The sequence below is a fragment of the Hevea brasiliensis genome, chromosome 12, assembly GCF_030052815.1.
Source record: "Hevea brasiliensis isolate MT/VB/25A 57/8 chromosome 12, ASM3005281v1, whole genome shotgun sequence".
Classification (NCBI taxonomy): Eukaryota; Viridiplantae; Streptophyta; class Magnoliopsida; order Malpighiales; family Euphorbiaceae; genus Hevea; species Hevea brasiliensis.
In genome coordinates, this window is record NC_079504.1 from 2,357,664 (window position 1) to 2,383,341 (window position 25,678).

General features: G+C 31.6%; 3 protein-coding genes across 3 annotated transcripts; 2 read left to right on the forward strand and 1 right to left on the reverse strand.

Moving 5' to 3' along the window:
- The first annotated feature begins 7 nt into the window (after positions 1 to 7).
- On the forward strand, positions 8 to 4,017 carry LOC110658633 (mitogen-activated protein kinase homolog NTF3). Its single transcript, XM_021816335.2, has 3 exons — positions 8 to 480; positions 927 to 1,352; positions 3,011 to 4,017. Exons 2-3 carry the CDS (start codon positions 930 to 932, stop codon positions 3,704 to 3,706), a joined length of 1,119 nt encoding a protein of 372 aa, XP_021672027.1. The 5' UTR covers positions 8 to 480; positions 927 to 929; the 3' UTR covers positions 3,707 to 4,017.
- Positions 4,018 to 11,108: 7,091 nt separating this feature from the next.
- LOC110658634 (bZIP transcription factor 11) lies at positions 11,109 to 12,894 on the forward strand. The gene has a single exon (XM_021816336.2). The coding sequence runs from the start codon at positions 12,101 to 12,103 to the stop codon at positions 12,584 to 12,586; it is 486 nt and encodes a 161-aa protein (XP_021672028.1). The 5' UTR covers positions 11,109 to 12,100; the 3' UTR covers positions 12,587 to 12,894.
- A 4,023-nt stretch (positions 12,895 to 16,917) lies between these two features.
- Positions 16,918 to 19,602, reverse strand: LOC110658635 (protein TIC 20-I, chloroplastic). The gene is made up of 3 exons (XM_021816337.2): positions 19,297 to 19,602; positions 17,977 to 18,179; positions 16,918 to 17,728 (listed from the first exon to the last, which is right to left on the reverse strand). Exons 2-3 carry the CDS (start codon positions 18,167 to 18,169, stop codon positions 17,091 to 17,093), a joined length of 831 nt encoding a protein of 276 aa, XP_021672029.1. The 5' UTR covers positions 18,170 to 18,179; positions 19,297 to 19,602; the 3' UTR covers positions 16,918 to 17,090.
- Positions 19,603 to 25,678: the final 6,076 nt, after the last annotated feature.

The window sequence follows — 25,678 nt, forward strand, 5'->3', positions numbered from 1 at the left end:
TGGTTAAAAGAGAGGCACCGGACTCTACGGCGATAAGCAAAAAAAATATCAACATGACTATTCTTTTTATTATTCCATTGGCCTTTTGCTTTGGCACCCTGCTTTGATCGCGACGACATAACGGATCTTGATCGCTGCGAAATTTCATAGAAGTCACCGTTGGGCGTTGACAAACTCTTGACTACAACAGATCGAACACCAAGCCTCTAACCTTTTTGCTTCACAGAGACCGATAATTTATGCTTTTCTGGCGCCAAATTGAACAAGGCTTGATGCTGGATGAGTTCCAGAGATGAAATGGGCCAATTGAACTAGGTTTGAGGGTAATTTCGGGAAAATAATGGCTTTGTTTGTTGGGAATTCGAGGAACTTTGATTTTTTTCCAGAGAATTTTCAGCTGAGTTTGGGATGAGTTCTGCTGTGGGTAGCGGATTGTAAAGTTGGTTTATTTGTATAAGGAAGATCTTCACAAGATCAAAAGTAAGTTCTTTATCACCCTCTCTTATTTTGAAAGGGAGTTTATGATTTTTCGTATTTTGCAAATTATTATGTGTTTTAAGCATTTAAATTCTAGGAATTTCAATGTTGCCATTGGGCATGCAATGGAAATCTGATGTGATGTCTGCCTTGAGAATTAATTCACACTTTTATAGGTACAAGTCCATCTTCCCTTATGGTGCTTTTTGACCGAAACATAAATGATTAGAAAGTCTCCATACAATGTCCCTATGAGAAACTTTGTAATTGATCTTATGCGATGGGCAGGTCTCTTTTTTATGCCGACGTTTCTATATTCTCTTGCTACATTACTGTGTAATGGGTCAATTTTGGATTTTGAGGAATTCCCAGTTTGTGTTTTATATCAGTATGATCAGTGTGCAATGCTTTTGATTTCAACATCCAGCTTTCATTTTAATAACTTGCAGGAAATGGCGACTCCGGTTGAGCCTCCAAATGGAGTTAGAATTCAGGGGAAGCATTACTATTCTATGTGGCAAACTTTGTTTGAGATTGACACAAAATATGTGCCCATCAAGCCAATTGGCCGAGGAGCTTATGGAATTGTGTGCTCCTCGGTGAATAGGGAAACCAACGAGAAAGTTGCAATCAAGAAAATACACAATGCTTTTGATAATCGTGTTGATGCGCTGAGAACTTTACGTGAACTGAAGCTTCTTCGGCATCTTCGGCATGAAAACGTCATTCAGTTGAAGGATGTAATGATGCCTATTCATAGGAGAAGTTTCAAGGATGTGTATCTGGTCTATGAACTCATGGATACAGATCTGCATCAAATTATTAAGTCTTCTCAAGCACTCACTAATGATCACTGCCAATACTTCCTATTCCAGGTATCTATTTGCTAGCTAATGATGAAGCAGTGTTTTCAAGTAGACAATAGAAAAAAGACAAGGTTAATGCTCGGCAGTTTCTATCATAGCTAGCTTTTGTGGTAATAGAAACTAATTGATGAAATATTTTGTGAAAGCGTTTTCTTGGTTTTCATTAAAAACTTGCGTGGAAATGTTTTACAGCTGTTGCAATGTGAATTCTTGACTTAATTCTTACTGGCCTTTACTGTTAAAGCATTACTGTTGCAAGATCTTCTTGTTATATCAGCATGTTCGTTAACATGAGAACAATAATATGCTTGGTTTTTGCAAAAGCATTACTGTTAACCAGGGTAACATTATTAATATGCTTTGATACAATATGTTCTTGTTGTTATAACAGTGTGTCTATTAACATCAGAATTGGGTTATATTAGCGATGAATTTTAAATAATGCTTTCAAGAAAACTTTTGAGCTCACTTGTACTTAGCAGTCCAAGACAAGTACTCTCTTAGAGATTATGCTAGTTTCTTTCTTTTTTTTTTTTGGATGCTTGAAAATAAAGTAGCCAGGAGATGAAATTTTGCTGCACTGATTTAATTAATTGTAGGAATGATACTGATAGAGAAAGGTCTCTGTTTCTGTTAATTGGTTTCTATGATTAGCTGTGATGTTTAAAAATGAGGCTCACTGTGAGAGGTACAAAATCTGTGATAGCATTTGGGAGAAACGTTTTCAAGATGGATTACCTTTCTACTTTCTAGGAAGCTATTTGGTTTTCTTTTGAATTGCACAATCCAAATAATCTATCTAAAATTACACTGGAAAACATGTTAGGGTGGAATCTAGGTGTGAATAATCTTGGGGATGAGATTCAGATATCATATAACACAGCGCGTGCGCGCGGACATGTGTGTGTGTATCCTGATGTTATAGATTCTATTAAAAAGTTAATTAGATTCTCAAAAGTTTGATCTGATGGTTACCTCATCCCTCTTCCAGGGGCACATGAAGTTCTGCTGTCGTTTTTATATTGGTTAACTGTGTCTATCGTTTGTGCATTTGCTGGATTCAGATGCAAATTAGTTCATTGCATCTTCCAATTGCACTAAAATGAAGTTTATATGCTAAGTTATTGTTCTTGTACCTTTTTTTTTATTTGGATTTTAAGAGATTACCATTCATGTTGGTTGCAGTTTTTATTATTTTAGGAGATTATCAATGCTGTTGCATTTAATAGCTCCCCAGGCCTCCAAATAATTTCCAGTTTCCAATGGTCTTGTTGCTCCTATTAAAATTGGTGAAATTGCTTGTGCATTACCATAGATTTCCATAGTTAGCTTTCATGCGTTTTGTCCTGTTCATGCCAAATGAGCTTATTTTCTGAAAATAGAGTCCATTGAATATGGTTATATTGCTGCAACAATGTGTAAACGCCAAAACTTCCCATTCTATTAGTCTGTTCTGCCTTTGAACTGTTGGCTTGTCACGCTTCACCACTTCATATTGTTACTGTTATTCTTTTTTGAGACAAGCATTTAAACACTTATATTTATTGTGCTATGGATTTTGAGTAAGAATTTCTTCAGATTTTTCTTAAAAAAAACCACACACATATATTTATTCTTTAGGTGCATAGGCCTTCTGAGTTTTAACGAATTCACACTTCTTGGTGCAGTTGCTCCGAGGGCTGAAGTATCTTCACTCAGCAAGCATTCTCCACCGTGACTTGAAGCCTGGGAATCTACTTATAAATGCGAACTGTGATCTAAAAATTTGTGATTTTGGGCTTGCACGTGCTAGCAATGGCAAGGGCCAGTTCATGACCGAGTATGTTGTTACTCGCTGGTATCGAGCTCCAGAACTACTCCTATGCTGTGATAACTATGGGACATCTATTGATGTCTGGTCTGTTGGATGCATCTTTGCAGAGCTTCTTGGCCGGAAACCTATCTTCCCGGGCACAGAGTGTCTCAACCAGCTTAAACTTATCATCAACATCCTTGGCAGCCAGGGGGAGGTGGATGTCGAATTTATTGATAACCCTAAGGCTAAGAGATACATCAAGTCACTTCCATATTCCCCTGGTACTCCATTTTCTCGCCTTTATCCTAATGCCCATCATTTGGCAATTGACTTGCTTGGGAAAATGCTTGTTTTTGACCCATCAAAGAGAATAACTGTTACTGAAGCACTCCAACACCCTTACATGTCCCCACTTTATGATCCCAACAGCAATCCTCCAGCCCAGGTCCCCATTGATCTTGACATAGATGAGGATTTAGGGGAGGAGATGATACGGGAGACGATGTGGAGGGAGATCCTCCATTACCATCCTGAAGCTGGTACAGCCAATGGGCAGATGTGTGCCTGATCTTGTTACATTAGTTTAAGCTAAGGAAGTTTTTGTTGTTGGTAATATTTTAGTTCTTTTTTATCCATGTTCGGCATTGTCCCTTTTGTTCCTAATAATCTTAACGAAGCATGCACCAGTCAGATGTGCCATTGGCGCATGATTTGACTAACTTTTGTTTTAAGGGCTTGTTGATGAGCTTGAGCTCTGAACTTATGTTGCCCTTTCAGTTTGTACATAGTTGTGCCTAAAGTGCCTTTGTGAGAGTATGAGAAAACTTTTGTTGTATGTTAGAATATATAAATCAATGTATTGTAGTACTTTCATGGTAACCACGCTTGTGCGAAGAGAATATCTTGGGGTGTTGAACATTTAGCTTGCAAATGACACATGCAAGTATGTGCTGTGTAGACTTGCTTTATTTCCATTTACGTCAGCAGATGTATATGAATTATATGTTGGTTGCTTGGTGCAGATATGCATGGATAGGAATATCATATGATGTTTTAGCTGTTTGAAAATTTATGATGTTCTTAAAGTCGTATAGCCCCATACATTAAGAGAAGAAGAAAATAATAATAATAATAATAAGCAATCTTGAGCTACTGCCTTGATTATCAATTTGAGCAGTTGAGCTTTTATATATATATATATATATATACACACTCTCTCCATGGATGCCCATTTGCTCAGTAATGTGGGGGTGAATTCGACTGTAATGGAAGGAATGGCAATGGGCCAGGCTAAGGGAGCCCAAGTTCAGGCAATTGAAGGATTTTAAATGGCTAGTATAGTTTTATATTAAACTAATGTGTTTGATAAAAAATTAAAAAAATTAAGGATTAATTATCATCTTCAAGAATTACAAATATTAATTAAGTGAAAAGTCAATTTAATCTTTTTTAAGTATCTAAACAACGATAAAAATTAATTCATGAAAATTTTATATCAATCACCCTTAAAGACGAAATCTTTAGTCTTCTAATATTAATATTTACTAATATAGTCTTTTTAAATATTTAAATAATATTAATAAAAAATTAAAAATTATAAAAATAAAAATTACTCTTATTAATTTGGCACTGAACATTTCTTAAAAAGTGTTTATTTCATAATATGTTATAAAAATTTAGATTTAAATTCTAACACCTTTTTCTTTAATATGGAAAAAAGAAATCAGATGATAAGATTTTGTGCTAAAATAATCCAAACTTGAAGTGATTCATTGTCGGCTTCTACAGCATTTTCTTCTTAATTACTATCGCATCACCAAATATTAGAAAATATGATTTAAAAGACAGCAGCAGCCACCTGCAGATTTTGACTAATTGCCCCCATATATCTATTTATAGCCTAAATGCATGAATCTAAACAAAAAAATTCTTTTCAACATCATTTGATCAGAGACAGGATATTAACCCAACCAATCAAGAAACGATTCTTGTTGACTTTTTTTTTATTATTTATTTAACTTATTAAAATTTAAATATAATTAAAATCTCATAATTTGAAAAAATAGATATGTCTTTATCTTCGAAAAATTTTATTATTGTGGTGGATTTAGATTCCGTTGAATCCCTTCACAGTTCACACCATGATCGATCTTATACGGTTGCTTTTTGCCCTTATTCTCCTTGAAAATTTTGATGGCAGTGGTTCAGTTTTTTGGTGTTTAAAGTAATAGCTAGCTATCTATCAGGGAATCTGGCTTTTGGTCGGCCTACGGTGGCTTTCATCTTTCTCTTTAGACATGGCACTAACTAGGAGTGGCCACCCGCGATTGCAGTTCAAGGTTTAGAATAGTGGGATTGATATCAGAATTGCAACATCTCTTTTAATAAATAAATAAATAAAAATTCAGTTTTAAATCAAATTGAACTGTATAATTTTGATCCGATTTAAAATTTATTTTAATTAAAATAATTTTGATTAATTTCAATTTCAAATTAGATTAAGGGTAACCAGCATTTCAAGTCTCAAATTTTCATTTTTTGGTTGTTAGGCTAAATCCCATTTCCTTCAAAGCTAAGGCAAATATTCAGCAATGGGCAAGAAAGGAATGAGCACGTACGGCTTCTCCTCCGGCCAGTAGATGATCTGATAGCATGACTGTACAGTGAAGGGTCACTTTAAAGCAGTGTTCTTGCATGCAAGATGGGGTTGTAATGGAGTAAACCCTAGCTCTGCTTTTTGAGATTTTGTTATCTTTGATGGTCTAGAGCCCTAAAGAGGATAGCAGAATTAAAAGGTGAAAAGTCATAGATGCTTTTCCCATGCACATTAAAGCATATCACATGGGTGATGGCTTCATAAAAAATAAAATAAAATTAACCAGTGATGGTCCTGCTAATTTCAAGTTACTTATCCATGGTAGTAGGTTGAGAAATTTATGATCTCAACCTCTTCTTCGTATTTTTGTTTGATACTTACAATTATAGAACATATAGAGATTAAGTATCATTTTTAAATTATTTTATGGACATACTTATTCACATAAGTGTTATAATACATTCAGAATAAATAATTTAAAGTATTAATAAATAAATCTATTTAATGAAAAAAACAAACTTCCATCTTTATTAATTGAAATAATTTTATATTAGATTTCTTAAGCTAATTTTATGCTTAATTAATTAATTTTAAATTTAATAATTTTATCACGGAAATCACTCGGGCATGAAAATAATTATAAAAGAAAAAAAATAGTTGATTCAAAAGAATTGGGGAAAGGAAAACCATAAGAAAATCATTGGTAGATAAATAGGTAGTTTTGTCTGGGGGCCCCTTTGCAAAAGCTGAAAGTAATGGGTCCTTGCCGCTGCAACATCTGACCCAACCCTACATACCTACCACATTGCATGTCACTTTTGTCTATAGAGAGTCTTCCTCTTTCCCAGCCCCAGCTAGTTGCCCCTAAGGCCTCCTTTGATTGGTGGCAAGAGAATTTAGAAATTTTAAATTTTGAAAAAATATAAAAAAATTAACTTGTTTAATTAACAGTAAGGCAGTGTTTACTTTGTAAAATGTTAGATTTTAAATTTTGATAATTTTTAAAAAAATAATATTTAGTTAAAGAAAAAACAGCTTGGAGAGTAGTATATTCTCTTAGCACTATATATTATATATTAACATAATTTCTAAAATTTTGACTTGTTTTAATTTAATTTTAAAATTTTATTATTTATTAGTATAACAAGGCCAATCAAATTATTTATAATTTACTATAATTTTTTCTTTTTTTTTTATCATTATAAAGACTTTATAATTTTAAAAATTTAATTTTGCTATTAGGAAGATGAATTGATAAAAAATAATAACCTTTCATTTAAAGTGTAAACAGTGGAGGAGTTTCGATTTCTAGTCTTACTATCTTACTATTATATTAATCTTCAAAGTAGTTCCCATTCACTCATTATATGTGAATTCATTTTCTTTAATTAATGGGAGGCTCCAAATATATGTGAGTACAGAGAATACTATTACAGCACATGGTGCAAGGGGACTACAATTTCCATTTGATTGGTAAATGGTACAAAAGAGAGAGAGAGAGAGAGAGAGAGAGAGAAATATACATACAGTATTCAGAGAAAACAAAATTGTTGGCAGACCTTATATCACAAAATTGCAAACTAAAAATCAAGTAAATTTCAATGAGTTGTGCAAACCCAATAAGCCAATAATGATAAAAAGCAAAGTAGCTAAGCAACTTGGAACCTGTAGTTATATGTGACTTCAACCCTGAAGTGGGGAAGGCAACACTTTTATAAAAGGGTACCCTACTCCATTAGAGCTGGAGAGACATGCTCCCAAAGTAATCTTAGACCTTAGTGACTTGGTTCAGAACTTACAACCTATCAAGATCTTCCAATGTGTAACCTTTGGCATAAAACCAGCTTTTTCACCCAAGCGATTGCTAACCATATGAGACCCAACTTTCCGGCATGGATTTAATTTGTACTTCTTAAAGGGACCACAAACATTGGCCATATTCCAGTTTACCATGACCAATTTGTAGTCAGTTTAGCTAGCTATGAAAATTTGAGGAGAAAATTAAAATGTGGAAAATTGCAGAGAATATAGATAGAGTAATATATAAGTTAATTAGAAACTAAGAATCATAATTAAGAAGATCAGATGAGATATGCCATCATTGATATGTCTTTTCTGCCCTTTATTTTACTCTATGATGAAAATCTGAGACTTTTCTTATGTTTGAAGTGAAGAAAGAAATATATATCTATTTATTAAAATAAGTTAAAAAGGTTAGGTCTTCGCTCTATATCAAAAGCATGAACCTGTCAATTAATGTTGCCCAATACTATTCCTCTTGTTTTCTCCTTGCCTATGAAGGACACTATGCTTTAACTTTTTCTTTAATTAGCTCACAATTCATATATCTATTACAAAACCCACCATTAACTCTCTCTTTCCCCTTCTTTTGACATACAACAATATAAAGAGTTTAAATTTATAAAAGAATAAATTGGTTTAACAATTATTAAACTCATTTGATATAAGATTAAGCTTATTTATGAGATCGAACTTATATTAAATGCATTCTAATTTTAATTATTATATATACTTTATGCCCTTAAATATTAAATAAGAATTAATTTCTCTATTGAAAAAAGAAAAGGAATAAATGCTTTTTCTTTTAACAAAGGATAAATGCTTCATGGAGTACAACTAAAAGCAAGCAAAGAAAAAATAAGGAGGAGAGAGAGACCAATATGCATGTGACCATAGAATTATGCTTTGTTGGACTATATAATGATTTTGATTTGGTAATCGAAGCCAGGCAACTTGTTATGGCTTTAAGCCATCTCGTCATGAAAAGATATGCTTAATTAGTAAGATAAATTTTGATTATAATTATATTGATTGCAATTGCATTTATAACTGTAAAGTAAACAATGAAATATTGATGTTGTAGTGTTTCCTCGGGTCTTAGGTAGATGTCAGGTTACTAAGTTGTTTGAAATCAAATAATAAAGTGAGGCTTAACGGTTATTTATCGGCCACTCTAATGCTCAAATTAATAATCGAGTTTTATTGAGAAATATTGAAAGAGTAACTTTTTTAATAAATATAAAGACATATTTAAATCAAATTTTGAAATTTATTTATATAGAGATGAGAAATAATCACTATAAATCTCGATTGGATTTTTTTCTCTTTCCTAAATTGTATATAATGGCATACACTATGATTAGCGCGTTTGATTGTAGTCACAATTTTTAGCATGACATCTGATCATTCCGATCTCGAATCAAAGGCGTCGATCTCTCTAATTACCGTTATACTTTACTATAAATTTGTAGATATCCTTCATGTCTAGGATCGCTACTAATTTATCTTGCTGCTTGGTTCTGATCTATAGAAGCTTGGAATTAGACTTGATTAATCCGACCCACAGAGTTGGATTTTTTGGAGTTAGAGTATATAAATATAATAATTCAAATCAATAATAGTAAAATTTAAAGAAAATATATATATGTACACACATATGCTTTAGCCACCTGAATATTCTAAAGCATATATATTGACGATGGTGACTACTAATTAATGGATATAGTAATGGCCATGTAATGCAGCACTAGATTTAATATTCAAATTAATTCTTTACATATAGGCCAAATATTCCACAATAATGAAATAGCTTTTTCCCTTATTAATCTCCTTCCCATTCCAAATATTACTTCATACTTAATTATTAATAAATTGAAGAGTTGTCCATATCATGGGAAAGTAACTTTAATTTAATTTAACTTAATTATTACCAAGTTGTGTATGCCCAATTGCTATATGAGCTTAAAATGATGATAGGTAAGGTATTTAATAAAATTAATCTAATTCCATTTTAATTAAAATTTATTTTAAATTATTTATATATATTTTAAGTCTGATTGTCATTACTCGAATACTATCAATTTCATTTAATTTTTTATTTAATAATTTATTAGAAAATATTTTATTAATAATTTATATTTAAAAAATTTAATAATTATATAAAAATATTTAAATTCTATTTATTTAAGAAATAAAAATATCTTAAAAATTTATAAATACTTGTTAATCACCCATCGCAATCCAAAGCCCTTTGGTTTTAACTATTAGTCTATTACCATATAAAAAAAAAATCACCTACAATTCTAAATTTCCTTCTTTTTTTTTCTTTAATTTTTATTTAAAAAAATTTATTAAAGAAATTTAAATGCTAGGTTTTACTATATATATTGAAGTAATTTGAGACGGAGGTATTGACAATTAAAAAGCACGTGTATAAATAAGATTATTATAAAGTTTCAGAAGCAAATGAAGGCTCCAGGAAACTAGAACTAGCATAGCATGCATATTATTAAGAAATAAAAAATCAATCATCTTTTTCATTTTCTTTTTCTCTTTCTCGTCTGGTCAAATGGGCGATTTCAAGATTAGGATGAGAGGAAGAAAATTTATATATTGAACTTGTCCCGTATTGTAGAAATCTACTGTTGTATGCATGCCTCCAACTGCAACGGCTGCTGCATGCTTCATCAGTGTTGAAATTCTTTTTATAATTAAAATTAAATAAATAAAAGCAAAGAATTTATATATATATATATAGATCTGCTATGCTTCTGTCCATTGAAGAGAGATCCAGGCTAAGAAACCTTTTGTTTTTTTGTACTAATTCAAAAGATTGATTGACAATGGATATAAAGACATGGTCTCAGCTGTGTCCTACTAGAAGATCCACCTGCAGTGCTGCTTTGAAGTAGTGTCACCATCTTATATTGGAGAAAAGCTTTCTTGCCATTCTCATCGGTCCTATAACTTAGTGATGGATTGCACATCTCGTAATATAGAAAGTCCAAATTTACTCTGCAGGGGGAGGCCTTAATATTTTCTGATATTTATATCCGATGATTTATCGTTTTTTAAAGTTAAAAAAAAAAAAAAAATCCTTCAAACCCTTGTGCTCGTGGGTGAGATCAAAGGCTTCCTGGCTAGCTCCATCTCTGTATACTAGAAGCGTGCACGTGACTTCCACTTTCAAATCAACAAAATTACATAATTATATTTTTATATTTTAAGTTGGAGTATTAAGGGAGAGATTGTCCGTTGTCGTCTTTAGGCTTAATGATTAAAATATACATATTTATTAAAATTTTCATAATTATGTCAATTTTTTAATTTGAAAAAATGAAATTTTTATTTTTAATCAATTATCACATAAACACTTATAGCTTTAATTTTGACTATAAAACAAAATTATAGCTAATTTTTGAATATCTACACAAATTGACCCATATCCTCAAAAAATGATTGATGTTGGGGTTGGATAAAATGTCGAAATTACCCTTATCTAATTTTGAAAGGCCTCCTTTATCCGAAAGATTCCCTGCCTGGAACTTGCTAGAAAAAGCAACTGTGCGTCAACGGTTAATTCTGGTGCTCAGCGGTGAAAGTGAGGTAAAAAATTGCATATATTTATTACAAGATACGAAAACAGACAATAAACCTGAAACTGAAAGATGCGTAATGATTTGAATAATATGCGGTGTTCTGCTCACCAGCTGGAATTGGACGCTTGTGCAAATTTCTTCTCAACCCCACGTGCCTAATCACCTCTCCCCTCTCAACCACTCCCATTGGAGATTCCTATGCATTTAACCTTTTTCCTTTTCTTTTTTCTTCTTGGTCTATTCACCCTTCTCTAACCCTTTTCTTCTATAAATTCCCCTTTCAATACCCTCAATAACCTCTTCTCTTCTCTTCCCCCTCTGTACGTTTAGGATTTCTTGTTTTTCTAGCTCTTTCAGTAAGGGCTGCGGTTCTGCTGGTTTCTTCTCAGAAACTGTTTGTTCTTCAGTTTTCTTTCTTTCGTTCCCTGGTGCCCTCCTTTTGTGGGTTTGTCTGGCTCCTTTCTGTGTTTATCTTGCTGTTGAATCTTTGAGTTGAAACCCATAAAGTCAAAAGCTTCAAAGTACCCTCCATTCCACAGCTGAGAGATCTCTCTGGCTGTTGTCTGCCAAACGCAAAACCTCTCTCTCTCTCTCTCTCTCTCTCTCTCTCTAAATCTTGATGCTGCATATTTTTATCTTAATGTTTGAGATTCATGTCGTCTCCAGTTCTCAGTGAAATCCTCCGTTCGGGGTTTATGATCAATTCCTCTCTCAGGCGCAGGACCCATCTCGTTCAATCTTTCTCAGTTGTGTTCCTTTATTGGTTCTACGTGTTTTCATGAATAATCTTTCTCAGTAGTATATCACTTACATATATAATAGCTAATATTAATTGCCCAGAAAATATTAGTGGCTGGGTCCTGCGTTTAGATTTTAAGTCCCTAAGGTAAGATCAAGATAAAAGATCTCAGTTTTATTGAGATAGTTAGTATTAATTTCGGTGTAATATATATATCTATCTCTCTCTATGGCATCCTCCAGTGGAAATTCATCAGGATCCTCTCTGCTTCACAACTCTGGCTCTGACGAGGACGTCCAGCACTTGATGGATCAAAGAAAAAGGAAGAGAATGCAATCCAACAGAGAATCTGCAAGGAGATCCAGGCAGAAAAAACAGCAGCACCTGGATAAGTTGATGTCCCAAGTGACAGAGCTAAAGAAAGACAATAACCAACTCCTTACAAGCATCAATATCACCACTCAACATTACTTGAATGTTGAGGCTGAGAACTCCATTTTAAGGGCACAGATGATGGAACTTAGCCAAAGACTTGAATCCCTAAATGAGATCCTCAATTATATCAACACTAGCAATGGGGTTTTTGAAACTGAAGATCTCCAAATAAGTGCTGTTGCTGCTGCTGCTGCTGCTGATACCTTCATGAATCCACTAAATTTGATCTATCTTAATAACCACCCCATCATGGCTTCTCCAGATTTCTTTCGGTATTGAGAGGATTCAAAGCTTTATGGTTGTCTTTTTCTTCTTTATTTTATTGGTGGTGTCTGTCCATGGTCTTAATTATGAGAGGACATGGGGAGTAAAAAAAAAATCTGGTCTTTCTCCCTAACCCTTAAGTAGCTACTAGTATGATGCAATATGTCTATGAGAGAGTGGTAGAAGAAGAAGAAAAGGTAGATGGAAAATGATGATTTGAGCTTTGGCTTGTAATGTGTCACTATAATTATGGTGTGAAAAGGATCTAGATGTATTTGGTCTCTCTGCTACCGTATTAATATGTAGTAATGGTTTTCTCATAACTGGTGCAGTGCTCATCTTTGTTTTTATATATGTTTCTATCCCTCTACTGTACGTAGCCACTGATATATGTCTGTTTATATTTTTTAATAAAACAAATATTAATTTGTACCAGAGAAATAAGTGAACAATAAAAACAAAAATGCAAAAGACACGTATAAGTATAAAAGGGAGTATTTAGAAAAAGAATCATATTTCTAATTTCATTCTAAAATGTAATTAGGTTTACAAATGAAATATAGATATTAATTCTCATTATTTGAGATCAAATGATAATTTATTTATTGATTTTTTAAAATAAAATAAATACTCTCAAGTCGAATAAATTCAATAAATAAATATTTATTAGCAGTCTCTTTTCTCTCTTCATAACCTATTCAAAGACTGATTAGATTCAAAAGGAGTAGTTCCATTATTGTTGGATTCAAACAATATCTTACAACAAAAATTATCTACAATTAAAAATATAACAATACAATCATGACTCATGAAATTGACTGTGAATACAAATTGGTTCAGCTCTAAATCATGATTTCATGATGATATGTTTTTTCATTGACCTTGAATATTTCACAATAATGAAGATCCTCATTCCTCACTATAATACATAAGAGAACTAATATTCACCCATTTTTATCAAAATTCAACCATACAACAGCTATGACTCAACCTAAAAAGAATTAAATTAAAAATATATAACATTTGGGTATCTCCTAATAATAAAAACAACAATTAATAATATAATAAAAGACAATAATTAGGGTTTTTTTCTTAAGAATTGCTATGATAAAGAATTGTTAAAGGAGCATCTTCTAGGCATAAACTTGCCATTTTCTTTTGCTTTGAGGACAAAATTAGAAAGAATCATCTTTTGAAAAGAAAAAAGATAAATCAAAGAATTGCAACTATAAGCATGGATGCCACTGAATTTAATTGTTGTTTGTTTATTATAACATTAATGGAGGGCTGCAACATAAAGATCAAATTAATCAATGCAAGATAATTAGTGCTCCAAAAATCAAAGTGATTACATTTTTAAATACCTATTAACCAAACACTCCATATCAATTTTATTGCCACTTAGCTATATATATATATTGTGACGATGCTGATAAGTTTTTGTATATTATCGTACACAGACAAAATCTTTTGGAGCAGAAATTAAAATAAATAAATAAATAAATAATCTATTCTTCTTTGTTTTTTGCTGTAGAATTTGCATTGGTTCAATGTATAATAGCTAAGGTTTTGTCCTCACGATTCCACATTTCAATTCTAACACAACAAGGAAATCCCTAATTAAGTCAGTGTCGCCACTTGAAACGATCGAGGAAATTTTACCAAATTGTCATTTTGTGATTGTTTTTCTAATTTATTACTTTTTGATTATCTAATTTCTTTGTTGAGATTAAATAAACATAATAAAAATTAAAATAATGGAACAAGAATGGGTTTTATTTATATATCAAATATATAAAATAAATTTGAAAATAAAAATAAAGAAAATTTAAAAATATATATATAATACATATATGGCCGACTCTATAATCGATCCGGTTTTGAAAATTTTGATTTTGATCTAATTTCAAGCATGAATCAAACCGGCTGGATCTAAGCACGTTCAGCCAATGCATATTTGAAATAAATTATTTTTCCCAGCACGACTAATTCTCATAATCATCAAAGTACAAATTTAAAATAAAATAAATATAAGTAATTATGCATTTGTATGCATGTTAAGCCTTTGAGTGGGAGGCCATATCTCCTTTAATTTTAATTAATTTTAATTTGCAACACTTGCTTCTGAGATGCCATTGCACTTATCACAAACTATTAATTATTAAATTAAATATTCAATAACTCCACTGTTTGCTTTATCATTTCACTAACCCTAGCTATGCTTTATGACTTAAATTTTATATATAATAATAATAATAATTATGATAATCCTCCAATTGAGTTTAATAAGCGCTTAATTTTTTTAGTATTTCAATTGACATATATTATTATTATTATTATTATAGCTAAAAGAAGAAGCAGAGGATGATGATTTCACCAGTCATGCCTTTCCATGTTTGGTTTTTAATTGCTTGATAGATAAATAAATAAATAAAGTTTAGAAAAAGATAAATATTATTAGATAGGAGGTGGTGAAAGCATGTGGGGTAGCCACTAATAAATTAATTAATTGGCTGAGTAAATTGTGCCATTTTCCCTGCTTTAGTATATTTTAAAATTTTAAGTGGCTTTATGTTAAATATTATTCAAGTAAATGGTAGGAATGTGAAGTCCCATATTCAAGAATTTAGAGTCAAATAAAAAAAATTATAGTGATTATATTTTTACTAAAGGTTATAATTTTTTTAATTGTAATTTAAATTTAAAATTTCATGATTATGAAAATGATTCTAATACTATTAAATTAAAATTTATTGGTTGAATTTTGTAATTATTTAATGCAGCTTAACAATTAAAATTGCAATACATGTAGCTTTCTTGTACCAATTAAATTAGAATTATGATCATGCCAAAGACACAAGATTGGTGGCTCATTTTCAACAAAAATGACCAAACAATTGTATTTAATTTAGCTTTTGAAAGCAAAGGCAGCCAAGACTAATAATGTGAGACTACAATGAAATGCTCAAATAAAATCTATATAATTATAAAATGATTAAAGAAAAAATAATAGAGTGACCAAAGCAAATAGAATGGGTCCAAATTTTAGCAGGTGATGATTGCATCATCTCAAATCACAGGCACGGTTAGTTGGGTTCCCCTGTCTACAAGCATCAATCAAGTTGGGAATTATCTCTACATTATTGAAGGTTTTAACTTTTGCCCTTTAGCACTTCCTAATTATGGGTTTGGGTGGGACTCCAAGGGCCACTTGTGTACCCTTTGGTTAATCGATGATACAATAATGAACTTGACTTTGGGCTGTTTGGCCTCTGATGAGTTCTGCCGACCACTTCTGAAAAATTGGTTTTCTGGGTCCAAAGACAAATTAACCTTGAGAAATGCCTCTTGCACTCTTACGCCCTGCCTACTCTCAATCTGATGTTGAATATCACGAAATTAGTCCCCAATCAAAGGATTTTCTTTTAATATTTGCAAAAACTTCAAAAGCCAACACTTCTTTAAAAAAAAAAAAAATTCGAAATATCAAATTGATAAGTTAGAAAAAATTTTAAAGACATAAGAAATTTTCATTATTCGTTATACTTGATGTATTTTAAACATATTTAAATGTTGAAACATCTTTTTATACGATAATAATATTTATATAATATTTATAATTTATCTTACTTTTCCATATATTTCATCCAAATAATATAAAATTATTAATTTATCATCTACTATTCCTTACTTCCAAATAAAAATATTATCTCCTCAACTCCTCCCAAACATATTATTAACATTTCCCGGCTCCAACCTAGGATGGAAAGACCTCAGTGCTCACCCACAACTATGCTCATACGAAATTAAACCAGAGTTCAAACCTCAACACTAGGAAAAAGACTTTTTCCCCCCTCCAATTATAAAAACAATTGGTATAAAAACAATTTGGGAGATTAAAATTGGCATTAGAGGCAACATTTATGCTTTTGGAGGTCAGTCCACAACAGTCAATGAGAACTCCCAAGGAAACAGTGAACCACTCTCTGCAACACATAATTCATTTAGGATCTTAGAATTGAATTACAACATTCTCTATGAATAATTAATCACATAAAACATGGAATAAGATTTCGATAAATTCAAGACCAAGACTCTAGACCTAGTTAAGGTTTAGTTGTTGCTGTTGGTGTTTGAATAACCACATTTGTATTAGTCAAATACCAACCAAAAGTTTATATTGAGAATTCATGGTATATGATCTGCTTCCAATATCGAGCTAGATGCAAAACAAACATTTACGACTACTATAAACTAATCCACAAGCAGCAACTTATGAAAATATGAGGAACAGTGGCAAGATTACATGGATGTTTTAAAAATTCAAAGTGACATTTGTATGATAATTAACAAGAAAATTTGAAATAGCACTTCATATAAGAATCCCCGATGCAGATCCAGGTGATTCAAATGTAACATTTTTACAAGGTTGTCTTCAGTAATAAGCCATTCAGCTCAAAAAGTTTCCAATACAAACATAAAATGGAAAGACTGCTCTAATTTTTTGCTCTTATACTTCCTAATCATAAGGGATTTGGATGTATGCTGCATCACAGGCAAAAGGTACATCAGCATACATACCAGCAAGAGCACACCGTATGCACTCCAAGACTGTAAAAAGATACGCAAATGCAATGGCTGTCCAAAAATGCATACCTACTTTACCCCAGTAGACAGCGAGTGGCATCCAACGGCTCACAGTCCCTATCACTTGGAGAGCAATCTCCAACAACATGCCCATCACTACATGAAATCTGAAAAAATGTGGCCATTCCTTCCTCCTCACAACTCCAAGATATGCAACAAAGAAATATGCCATCAGGAACCAGCTTGGCAAACTGCCAATTGCTCCAAGGAATGGGTATGTCAAAAATTCAAAGTCTTCAAGGAATGGGTGTAGGTGATATGCTGTCTCAGCATACATCCATGTCTCATGAAGAGGCATCAAATAAGGCAGACATGCTAGAGTCCTCCACCACCATCTTGGCTTCTTGGTCATTGGAGGGTAACGAAAACTGTATGGCACATCCTTTGATGCTCGAGGGCACACATGCGATCTTCGCTGCCTTGGTAATGAGGGAATAGTGTGCCATATTCTGCCTTGATCACCACTTAAGAGAGGGGTTGATGCAGCAGAAAGGTGCAAGAATGGCAAATCTATTATTGAAAAAGTCTAAATTAGAACAAGAAGGAACCATGATTGAGATGCTTCACAGCATGCTAAGACCGCAAAAAATGAGAAGAGTTATGTTGAGAACTAGTTAAAATGAACTATGGCTCCAAGATAAGGCCACTATACCATATTGTTGTGTTCACAAAATCAACCCTTTGCTTCTCAACTGCTTCCAAAAGAACAGGGGATGAAGGAAAAAATAAAACAAGAGAAATGTTTAAAAAACATATACCTCTATATGACCAGGGTTTAGACTTAAGATCTTGAACCGAAGACCATGAACTTCTGATGTTTAAAAATGCAGCCTTGGGAGTCAATCGAGGAATACTTGCAGATAACAGGCTACTAGGCATCGGTTTACATGCCCTGGTGTTTGTTTTTGCACATCCACCAGCGGGAGGCATGGCACATCCAGTTAGAATCATTGTCTGGTACCTTTTTGAAGATAAGGTAATAATAGAAATTACAAGGGAAATTAAAAAAAAGATTCATCCAACAAAGACAAACAATCACCCAAGTTTCTTTTCAGAAATGCTGTACATTTTAGCACCGACTGCAGGGTGGGGACATATAGGAATCAGACGAAACTATGAAAAAAGAAAGTGTGTCCCTCCGGCCTCCACATACTGTCTAGATAAAATTCTTAAGCAATATTTTTCTTTTCAGATCTATAATAGTACTAATAAAAATAGACAAATGCTGGGGAGAATATATGACTTTTATGTAGAATAATAAACGATTGCCAAATCATAATTTTATCAGATCAGCTTTCCATCCATTTGGAGCAACAAAGACCCATAAACCAAAGCTCCCACAAATCATATCTTAAAACAAAAACACCAAACAAAAGCAAATAACTTCAAAAACTAAAATAAACTTTTTTTCAGAAATAATATGGGGGCGTTCATTAACTGCTAGTTTGGTATTTATCAAATAATGAATATTAAAAGGAAAGGGAATCCTCATGTGAGAAATACAAATTGCATGCTAGTACAGCACTGATCTTAGACAGTTCAAAACTTCTGATAAGAGCAGCTCCATCGCTCTTACTGATGAAATGCTCATCAAGGCATGAACATAAAGCCCTAAATTCAGAAGCTATCCGTTGTATTAAAACACTCCATCTCCACGACCAAAAATAACATACTATTTTACAATATTTTATCATGAGGCATTTTCTTTAAGCATCAATTCAAAATGGAGACTGGCTAGTTAAGGTTGCACACCTTCTAAAATTAAAGATGACAGGCTAAACTCCGTGTTGATCAAATATATTCATATTGCCAATTGAAATCACAAATGCAGTGCACACACACAAAAAAAAAAAAAAAAGAGGCTACAATTTTCAAGCAAACGGTTGATTAAAAATTACATAATAAATCATTCTAGCAATGGTTCTAATTATTCATTAGGCTACATGCAAAAATTGGTCTACCCGTTTAACATCTCCATTAGTACCCGTACCAGAACAGTACTACTAGATGCGCACAACCTATATCCGAATTTCACAGCTTATATATCGAAAATCCCTTTATAGAGAAACCAAACTCACCACACACAGCAACGGCGATGAAGACAAGGGGAAAGGATTGGACAGCTATTTAGTGCTCCTTGTTCATTCTAAAGCAGAGATCGCCACAGCTTCAAAGTGGTGGTGAGCGAGAGTGACAGTGACGACAACGGTGGGAAGAACAGCTATTGTTAACGAAAGTTACGATGGAGGCTTACAGTGGTGCGGCAGCTGAAGGGCTGTTTAGTGTCTTGAAAGAGGAAATTGTGATATCTCTATCGGTTTCGTTTGGATGAGGAGGAGGGGGATACTGGGTAAAGTGGATGGGAGAACAGGTGAACAGAAAATTAATTAATTTTTGTATTTTTATTGCATATATTTTTTATTCTCTCCGTGGCTTCATTCAATTTAAAATAAAATTTTTATTAATTAACATATAATAAAAAAAATATTATTATAGAACTAAATAATTTAATACTTATAAAATAAAGGTAGTATATAATTATATTTTTTAAATTATATAGACTAAATAAAATTTAAATTAATAATTAAAATGTAAAAAAACTAAAAAATAAACAGGATAAATTATTTAAATTAATTAATATATATCTTATAATAAAAATTAAATAATTATTTTATTAAAATAAATAAATTAAATAATAATTTTCTATTTCAATTTTAAAATTTATTCTATAATAGTTTACATGTGCTTCATTAATTACATATTACATTCATTAATTCATATTTATTTATTAATTTAAATATTTTACTTTTTGTATAAATAAATGTCATTAAAATTTAAACTCAAAATTTCATAATCTTTAAAATAATCTTTAAGACGCTCTAATATTATTAAATTTAAATTCATTGATATTAAAAATTTTGTCTCTTTAATTCATATTTTTGTTTATTAATTAATTATAAATTTTTTTACTTTTACTAATTAAAAGTTTAAATTTTAAAATTAATATAAATATGTAAATGCTAAAAATTAATTAGATAATAAATATGAGAGTTTATGATTTTTTTAATAACCAATTTTTTTGTTTAACTTATGTTGTACATTATTTGTATTTATTCTATATACTCCTTATTTAATTTTATATGTAATTTTTATTAATTTTTCATATATTATATAATATTATACACTTTTTACATGACTCAAAATTTGAAAGAATTGTTAGTATAATATAAATAATAATATCAAATAACATAATGTCACATTCAACTACTTTATAACGTTTTGATCACATTATTATAGTATATTAATTGGTTTTAGAATACAGGTTCATTGCAATTTTCAAATCATTATATTAGTTATCATTGTTTTAATATAAGTACCGAATATTTTAAATATATTTAAAAATAAGTACAAAACTAAATTGTAACACCATCACTTTAAGTAGTCCATACATTCTACTGTTCTGGTAATTAATATCTGTCCGGACAGTCAAAATGTCTGAAACTATATTTAAACTAGAGTGATGAGTCACAAATAACCTAAATAATGACAAGAAAAATTAAGGAAAAAATTTAAGAAATGAAATGCAAAGAGGTAAAATGAGCCGGAGCTATGGCGATAATAACCCTAACGGAAGCGACTGTTAAGACAGTTGCCAACCCTAAATCCTTGGGAAACCCTGTAAAATAATTATTTGAGACTCAAGTGAAGAATTATTGAGGTTTAGATGATAATAGAATACCAAGAAAATACAAGAAAAATTATGTCAATCAATATTGATAATTTTAACTCGATAAACAAAATGAAGGGCATTTTTGTCATTTCAACCTTAGAGATAATTTTTGACCAACTTGTCCATTTAAGTAAGCGAGATTTATGTTATAAAATGTAAATAAATATTGATAAAATTTTAATTAGAAAAGAGTAGAGAAAATAAGAAAAGAAAATAAATGAAATGAAATTTGAATAATATTTATTACATAAGCATGACCTAATGATGATGTAATTAAAAATTTTAATCAATTGAACTTAGACAACTAAATATAAATAGGAGATAAAGATTAAAAAAATTGAAAAAGCTATCTTCTTCCTCACCTCCCTTCTTGGCTGAACCATACGCAAACTCTCTTCCTCCATTATTGAGCTTTTCAAGTTCATGAAACCCTATGTTCTTTCCATAATTTCCATAACTTCCAATACAAAACCTTGATTTTTAAGCATGCTTAACAATTTGGGAGAAAAAGGGAGAGGAGAAATTAAAGTCTTTACAAGCTTTGGAACTTCTCACTCAAGGTTAGTGCCAATTCTTACCTCTCTCTCTCTCTCTCTCTCTCTCTCTTTATTCTCGTTTAGAAACTTAGTTTGAGTTAAAAATTGCAAGAAAATGAAATAAAATCCACATGTATGTACACCCAAGAATTTCGACACCCATGGCTAGGTTAGGGTTATGATGATTCTCAATTAAATTAAAGTTGATTAGTGATGAGTTTAATGAGTATACATAGATTATAACTTTAATTTCAATGTGGAGTATGAGATTGAGACTTTGGGAATTAGGGTTTGAGTTAAAATTAAGGTTTTGCCAAATTGTTGTTGGATTGGTGTTCTTAAGATCAATTAGTGACCATTTAATATGGTTTGACCTTAAAATGAAAGTGATTGTGGCATTAAATGGTGAATTAGGTGAGCTACCCTATGTGCTGGAAATTCTGGACTTGAGTCCAGTGAGTTTGGGCAGCCATAAGTTGAATTGTGTAGCCTCAATTGGTATAAGACAAATTGAAGATGAAATTAGGAACATAATGCCACATTTTTCATGAAGACACCCTGCCTAGAAAACCAACCTAAAGTGACCTAAAATTTTATTGAATCTGGGTATCCAAAATCTGGATATGGAAAAATGACTATATGAACAGTATTTGTTCAAATGGCCATAACTTTGTGTAGAGAGATTCAAATGACTTGATTCTTTAACCCATGAAAAGCTTAGACATAATAGAACAACTTTCATGAAGAATAGAAACTCAAATTCTGATCATAACCTAATCAAATTGCTAACCAAATTTAGCTCATCAAAACTGCCAGAACTAAAATGTGCCCAGAAATTATGGACATTGGCCAATCCATTCAGTTATAGTAAAAATGTCATAACTTGAGTTACAAAATTTCAGATGGAATAATTCAAAAAGGGAATTAAAGTAGAGATATTAAGGAACAACTTTAATAAAGAAAGTTTAGCCAAATTCCCATTATAGATTGGTCCAACGGAACAGTAAATATGAGTGACAAAAATTGAAATTATGAAATTTCTTATAGGAAGCTTTGAATTTCAATTGGCAATTAATGCCAACAAGTTTAGAACTCAAAATGTCGTATGACCATGTGTTTAGAACTTGTATACCTATTATTTATGAGATAGTCAAGATTTGCATGAATAGTAACCCCAATAACATCAAATGCAAAGAACCAAAACCTAACTTTGTTAATACGCTTTAGTATGCCTAATATGATTGGTTTAGATAAATTGGCATGCCAATAGAGTTTCAATTGTAGTACTGCCTATGGCTTCGTGCCATTTTGTAATTTGTGGCTCTTATTGCCATTTTGTGATGTTAAGGCTTTTGGCCATTTTGATATTCTCTAACATGCTCGGCTTTATGCCCGATTATTATTATGGCTTGTTAGCCATTCTGTTGCACACCTGACAGACACTATGTGACCGATGGTGTAACGGCCCGAGGTACTTGATATCCAGTACTAGTTTATCCGTTTATCCAGTACAGTCAACCGGTATAAGTTACTTAGGTAATTAAAATAAGTCTAAGATAAAATATATATATATATATATATATATAAAACTAAATAATGAACATAAAAATCACCAAATTAAGGATATTACAAATAATTTCCAAATAATAGCATAATTTCTGCATATTTAATTATTTAGTTTATTTTTATATTATATTGACACCACTATGTATTATGCTTAGCGCGTCGCTTTTTGCCACGTGTAGTACTGGAGATATTGAGAGAGAGCCCAGTAAACCATAGACTGGGAGTCTAAGATTTTGGATCTGCATCGGTGTCAGACTGTGTCAACTCATCAGTGTAGTGCATTTTGGTAGGATCCACTAGGCCTGTCAGTAATTTTGTATTTTGTAGTTAGACTTTCATTTTATCATGTAAATTATGAGCTTATGTAATTATTTGTAAATTTTATAAATTAATGAAATTGAGTATTTTATTTATGAATGTGATGATAAATTTATTTATGATAGAATGAATAAAAATTTGAGTTTGAGATATTGAGATGAAATTTGAGATTGGGTAAAATTTTATATATTTAAAATTATTGTTAAGATTTTTAACAAGTAAAAATCGTCAAAATTGTGAATAATTTAGGAAAAACTCTGCCAGTTTATCCGGTTGATAAATTGGCCCTACATTAATAAAATATAATATGAACAATAGAAAATGTAATAAGTTAAGTTAAGGCGCTCTGACACCAAGTGTGACATACCTTGCTTGGTTACACTGTAGACGGATGATGGGTGTCACATAAATATGCACCACTTATATACAAATTTCATGGGAAATCCCTTTATAGAGAAAGCAAATTTACCACATATAGCGACGGTTACAAACACGAGGAAAAGATTAGATAGATATTTAGTGGATCACCATGGCTTCAAAGTGGTGGTAAACAAGAGTGACAACGATAACAACAGTAGTAAGAACAACAATTGTTAACAAAAGTTATGATAGTGGTTTTATAATGGTGTGATAGCTGAAGAGTTGTTTAGGGTATTGAGAGAGGAAATTGTGGTATCTCTATCGTTTTTGTTCGAATAGAGAGGAGGGGACTGGAGGATAATGTTGATGGGAGAATAGGTGCAAGTTTTCAACATGGAAAATTACTATTTATTGTTTGTATTTTCATGAAATTAAATAATTACTCTTTTTTATTATAAAAATATATCATTTTTATTCTTTTTACTCGTTAGTCTCTCCGTATAGTTTAAATCAAGCTTTTTATTATTTAATATATTCAAAAAAAAATATTAAGAGATCAAATTATTTAAGGCTTATAAAATAGAGGGATTATATATAGACTAATTAACACTTAAAATATCAGGAAAACTAAATAATAAATGAAATTAAAATAAATGGACTAATTAACATATTTTTAAAATAAAAAACTAAATAATTTATTTAGTTAAAATAGAAAAATTAAATAATAAATTTTCATTTCAAATTTAAAATTTATTTTATAATAATTTACACGTATTCAATTATTTACATAATACATTCATTAATACATATTTATTTACTTATTTAAATATTTCAGTTTATATATAAATAAATCTATTTGAGATTCAACTCAAAATTTCATAAATTTAATAATTTTTAAGTCGAATATAATATTATTGAATTAAAATTTATTAATATTAAATATTTTATCTCTTTAATCCATACTTTTATTTATTAATTTTTTAGAAAATTGTTTACTTATACTAAATTAAATTTTAAAATTAATATAAACATGTGAACGATTAAAAATTAATTAGATAATATGTAAGAGAGTATATGATTTTTTAATATTTTTATGTATTCATTCCAACACATATACTGTAACACCCCAAAATTTTAAATTTTATTATTTTATGAGCATTTTTGGTATTTTAATTTTATTTAAATTTTAGAAATTTTTTTGAGATTTTTCGGATTTTAAAAATCGGGTTCGATTTTTCGAAAATATAAACTTTGATGATTTTTAAAAATTAATTTAAAGACCACGTGGCAAAACTAAAAATATATTTGGAATCTACGTATTTTTCTGAGTTTTCTGGAATTTTTTCGAAATTTTTGGACCTCGTTTTCGGTCTCGAGACAGAGTAAAAAAATTTAAAATTTTGTATCATGAATCGGACCGGCCGAATCGAACCGGACTGGATCGGACCGGTCGAATCGGACCGGCCTTTTCTTTTTCTTCCTTCTTCCTCCCACGCGCGTCGACCTCTCTCCCTTCTCTCTCTCTTTTCTCTCTCCTCCCTCCTCCCCTTGCCGCGCCGCCGCCTCCCCTGCCTCCCCACCTCGCCGGCGCCCCACCTTGGCCTCCCCACGGCCGAACGCCGGAAAACGTCGCCCGAAGTTGAGTGACGCTCGCGCGCGGCTGTTGGTCTTCCCGGCCGAAATTCGACCGATCCGGCCACCAATCGGACCGGGTCTTGTGTCTAAAATCATCTACTCGTCGGAGCTTTCCATAGACACCAAGAACACCGAAATTCATCGAGCGGTTTGTCCGATTTTTGCCCGGGAAGTTTTTAGCCCATTTCGAATTTTGGGCTAGATTTCTCGCAAACCGTGAACCCCACGAGAAAACCGAGAGTACCAGAGCGCTCCACTCATCGAGAGCTTCGCGGGGATATAAATTTCAAAATTTTTTGACACCGTTTTTCGGTG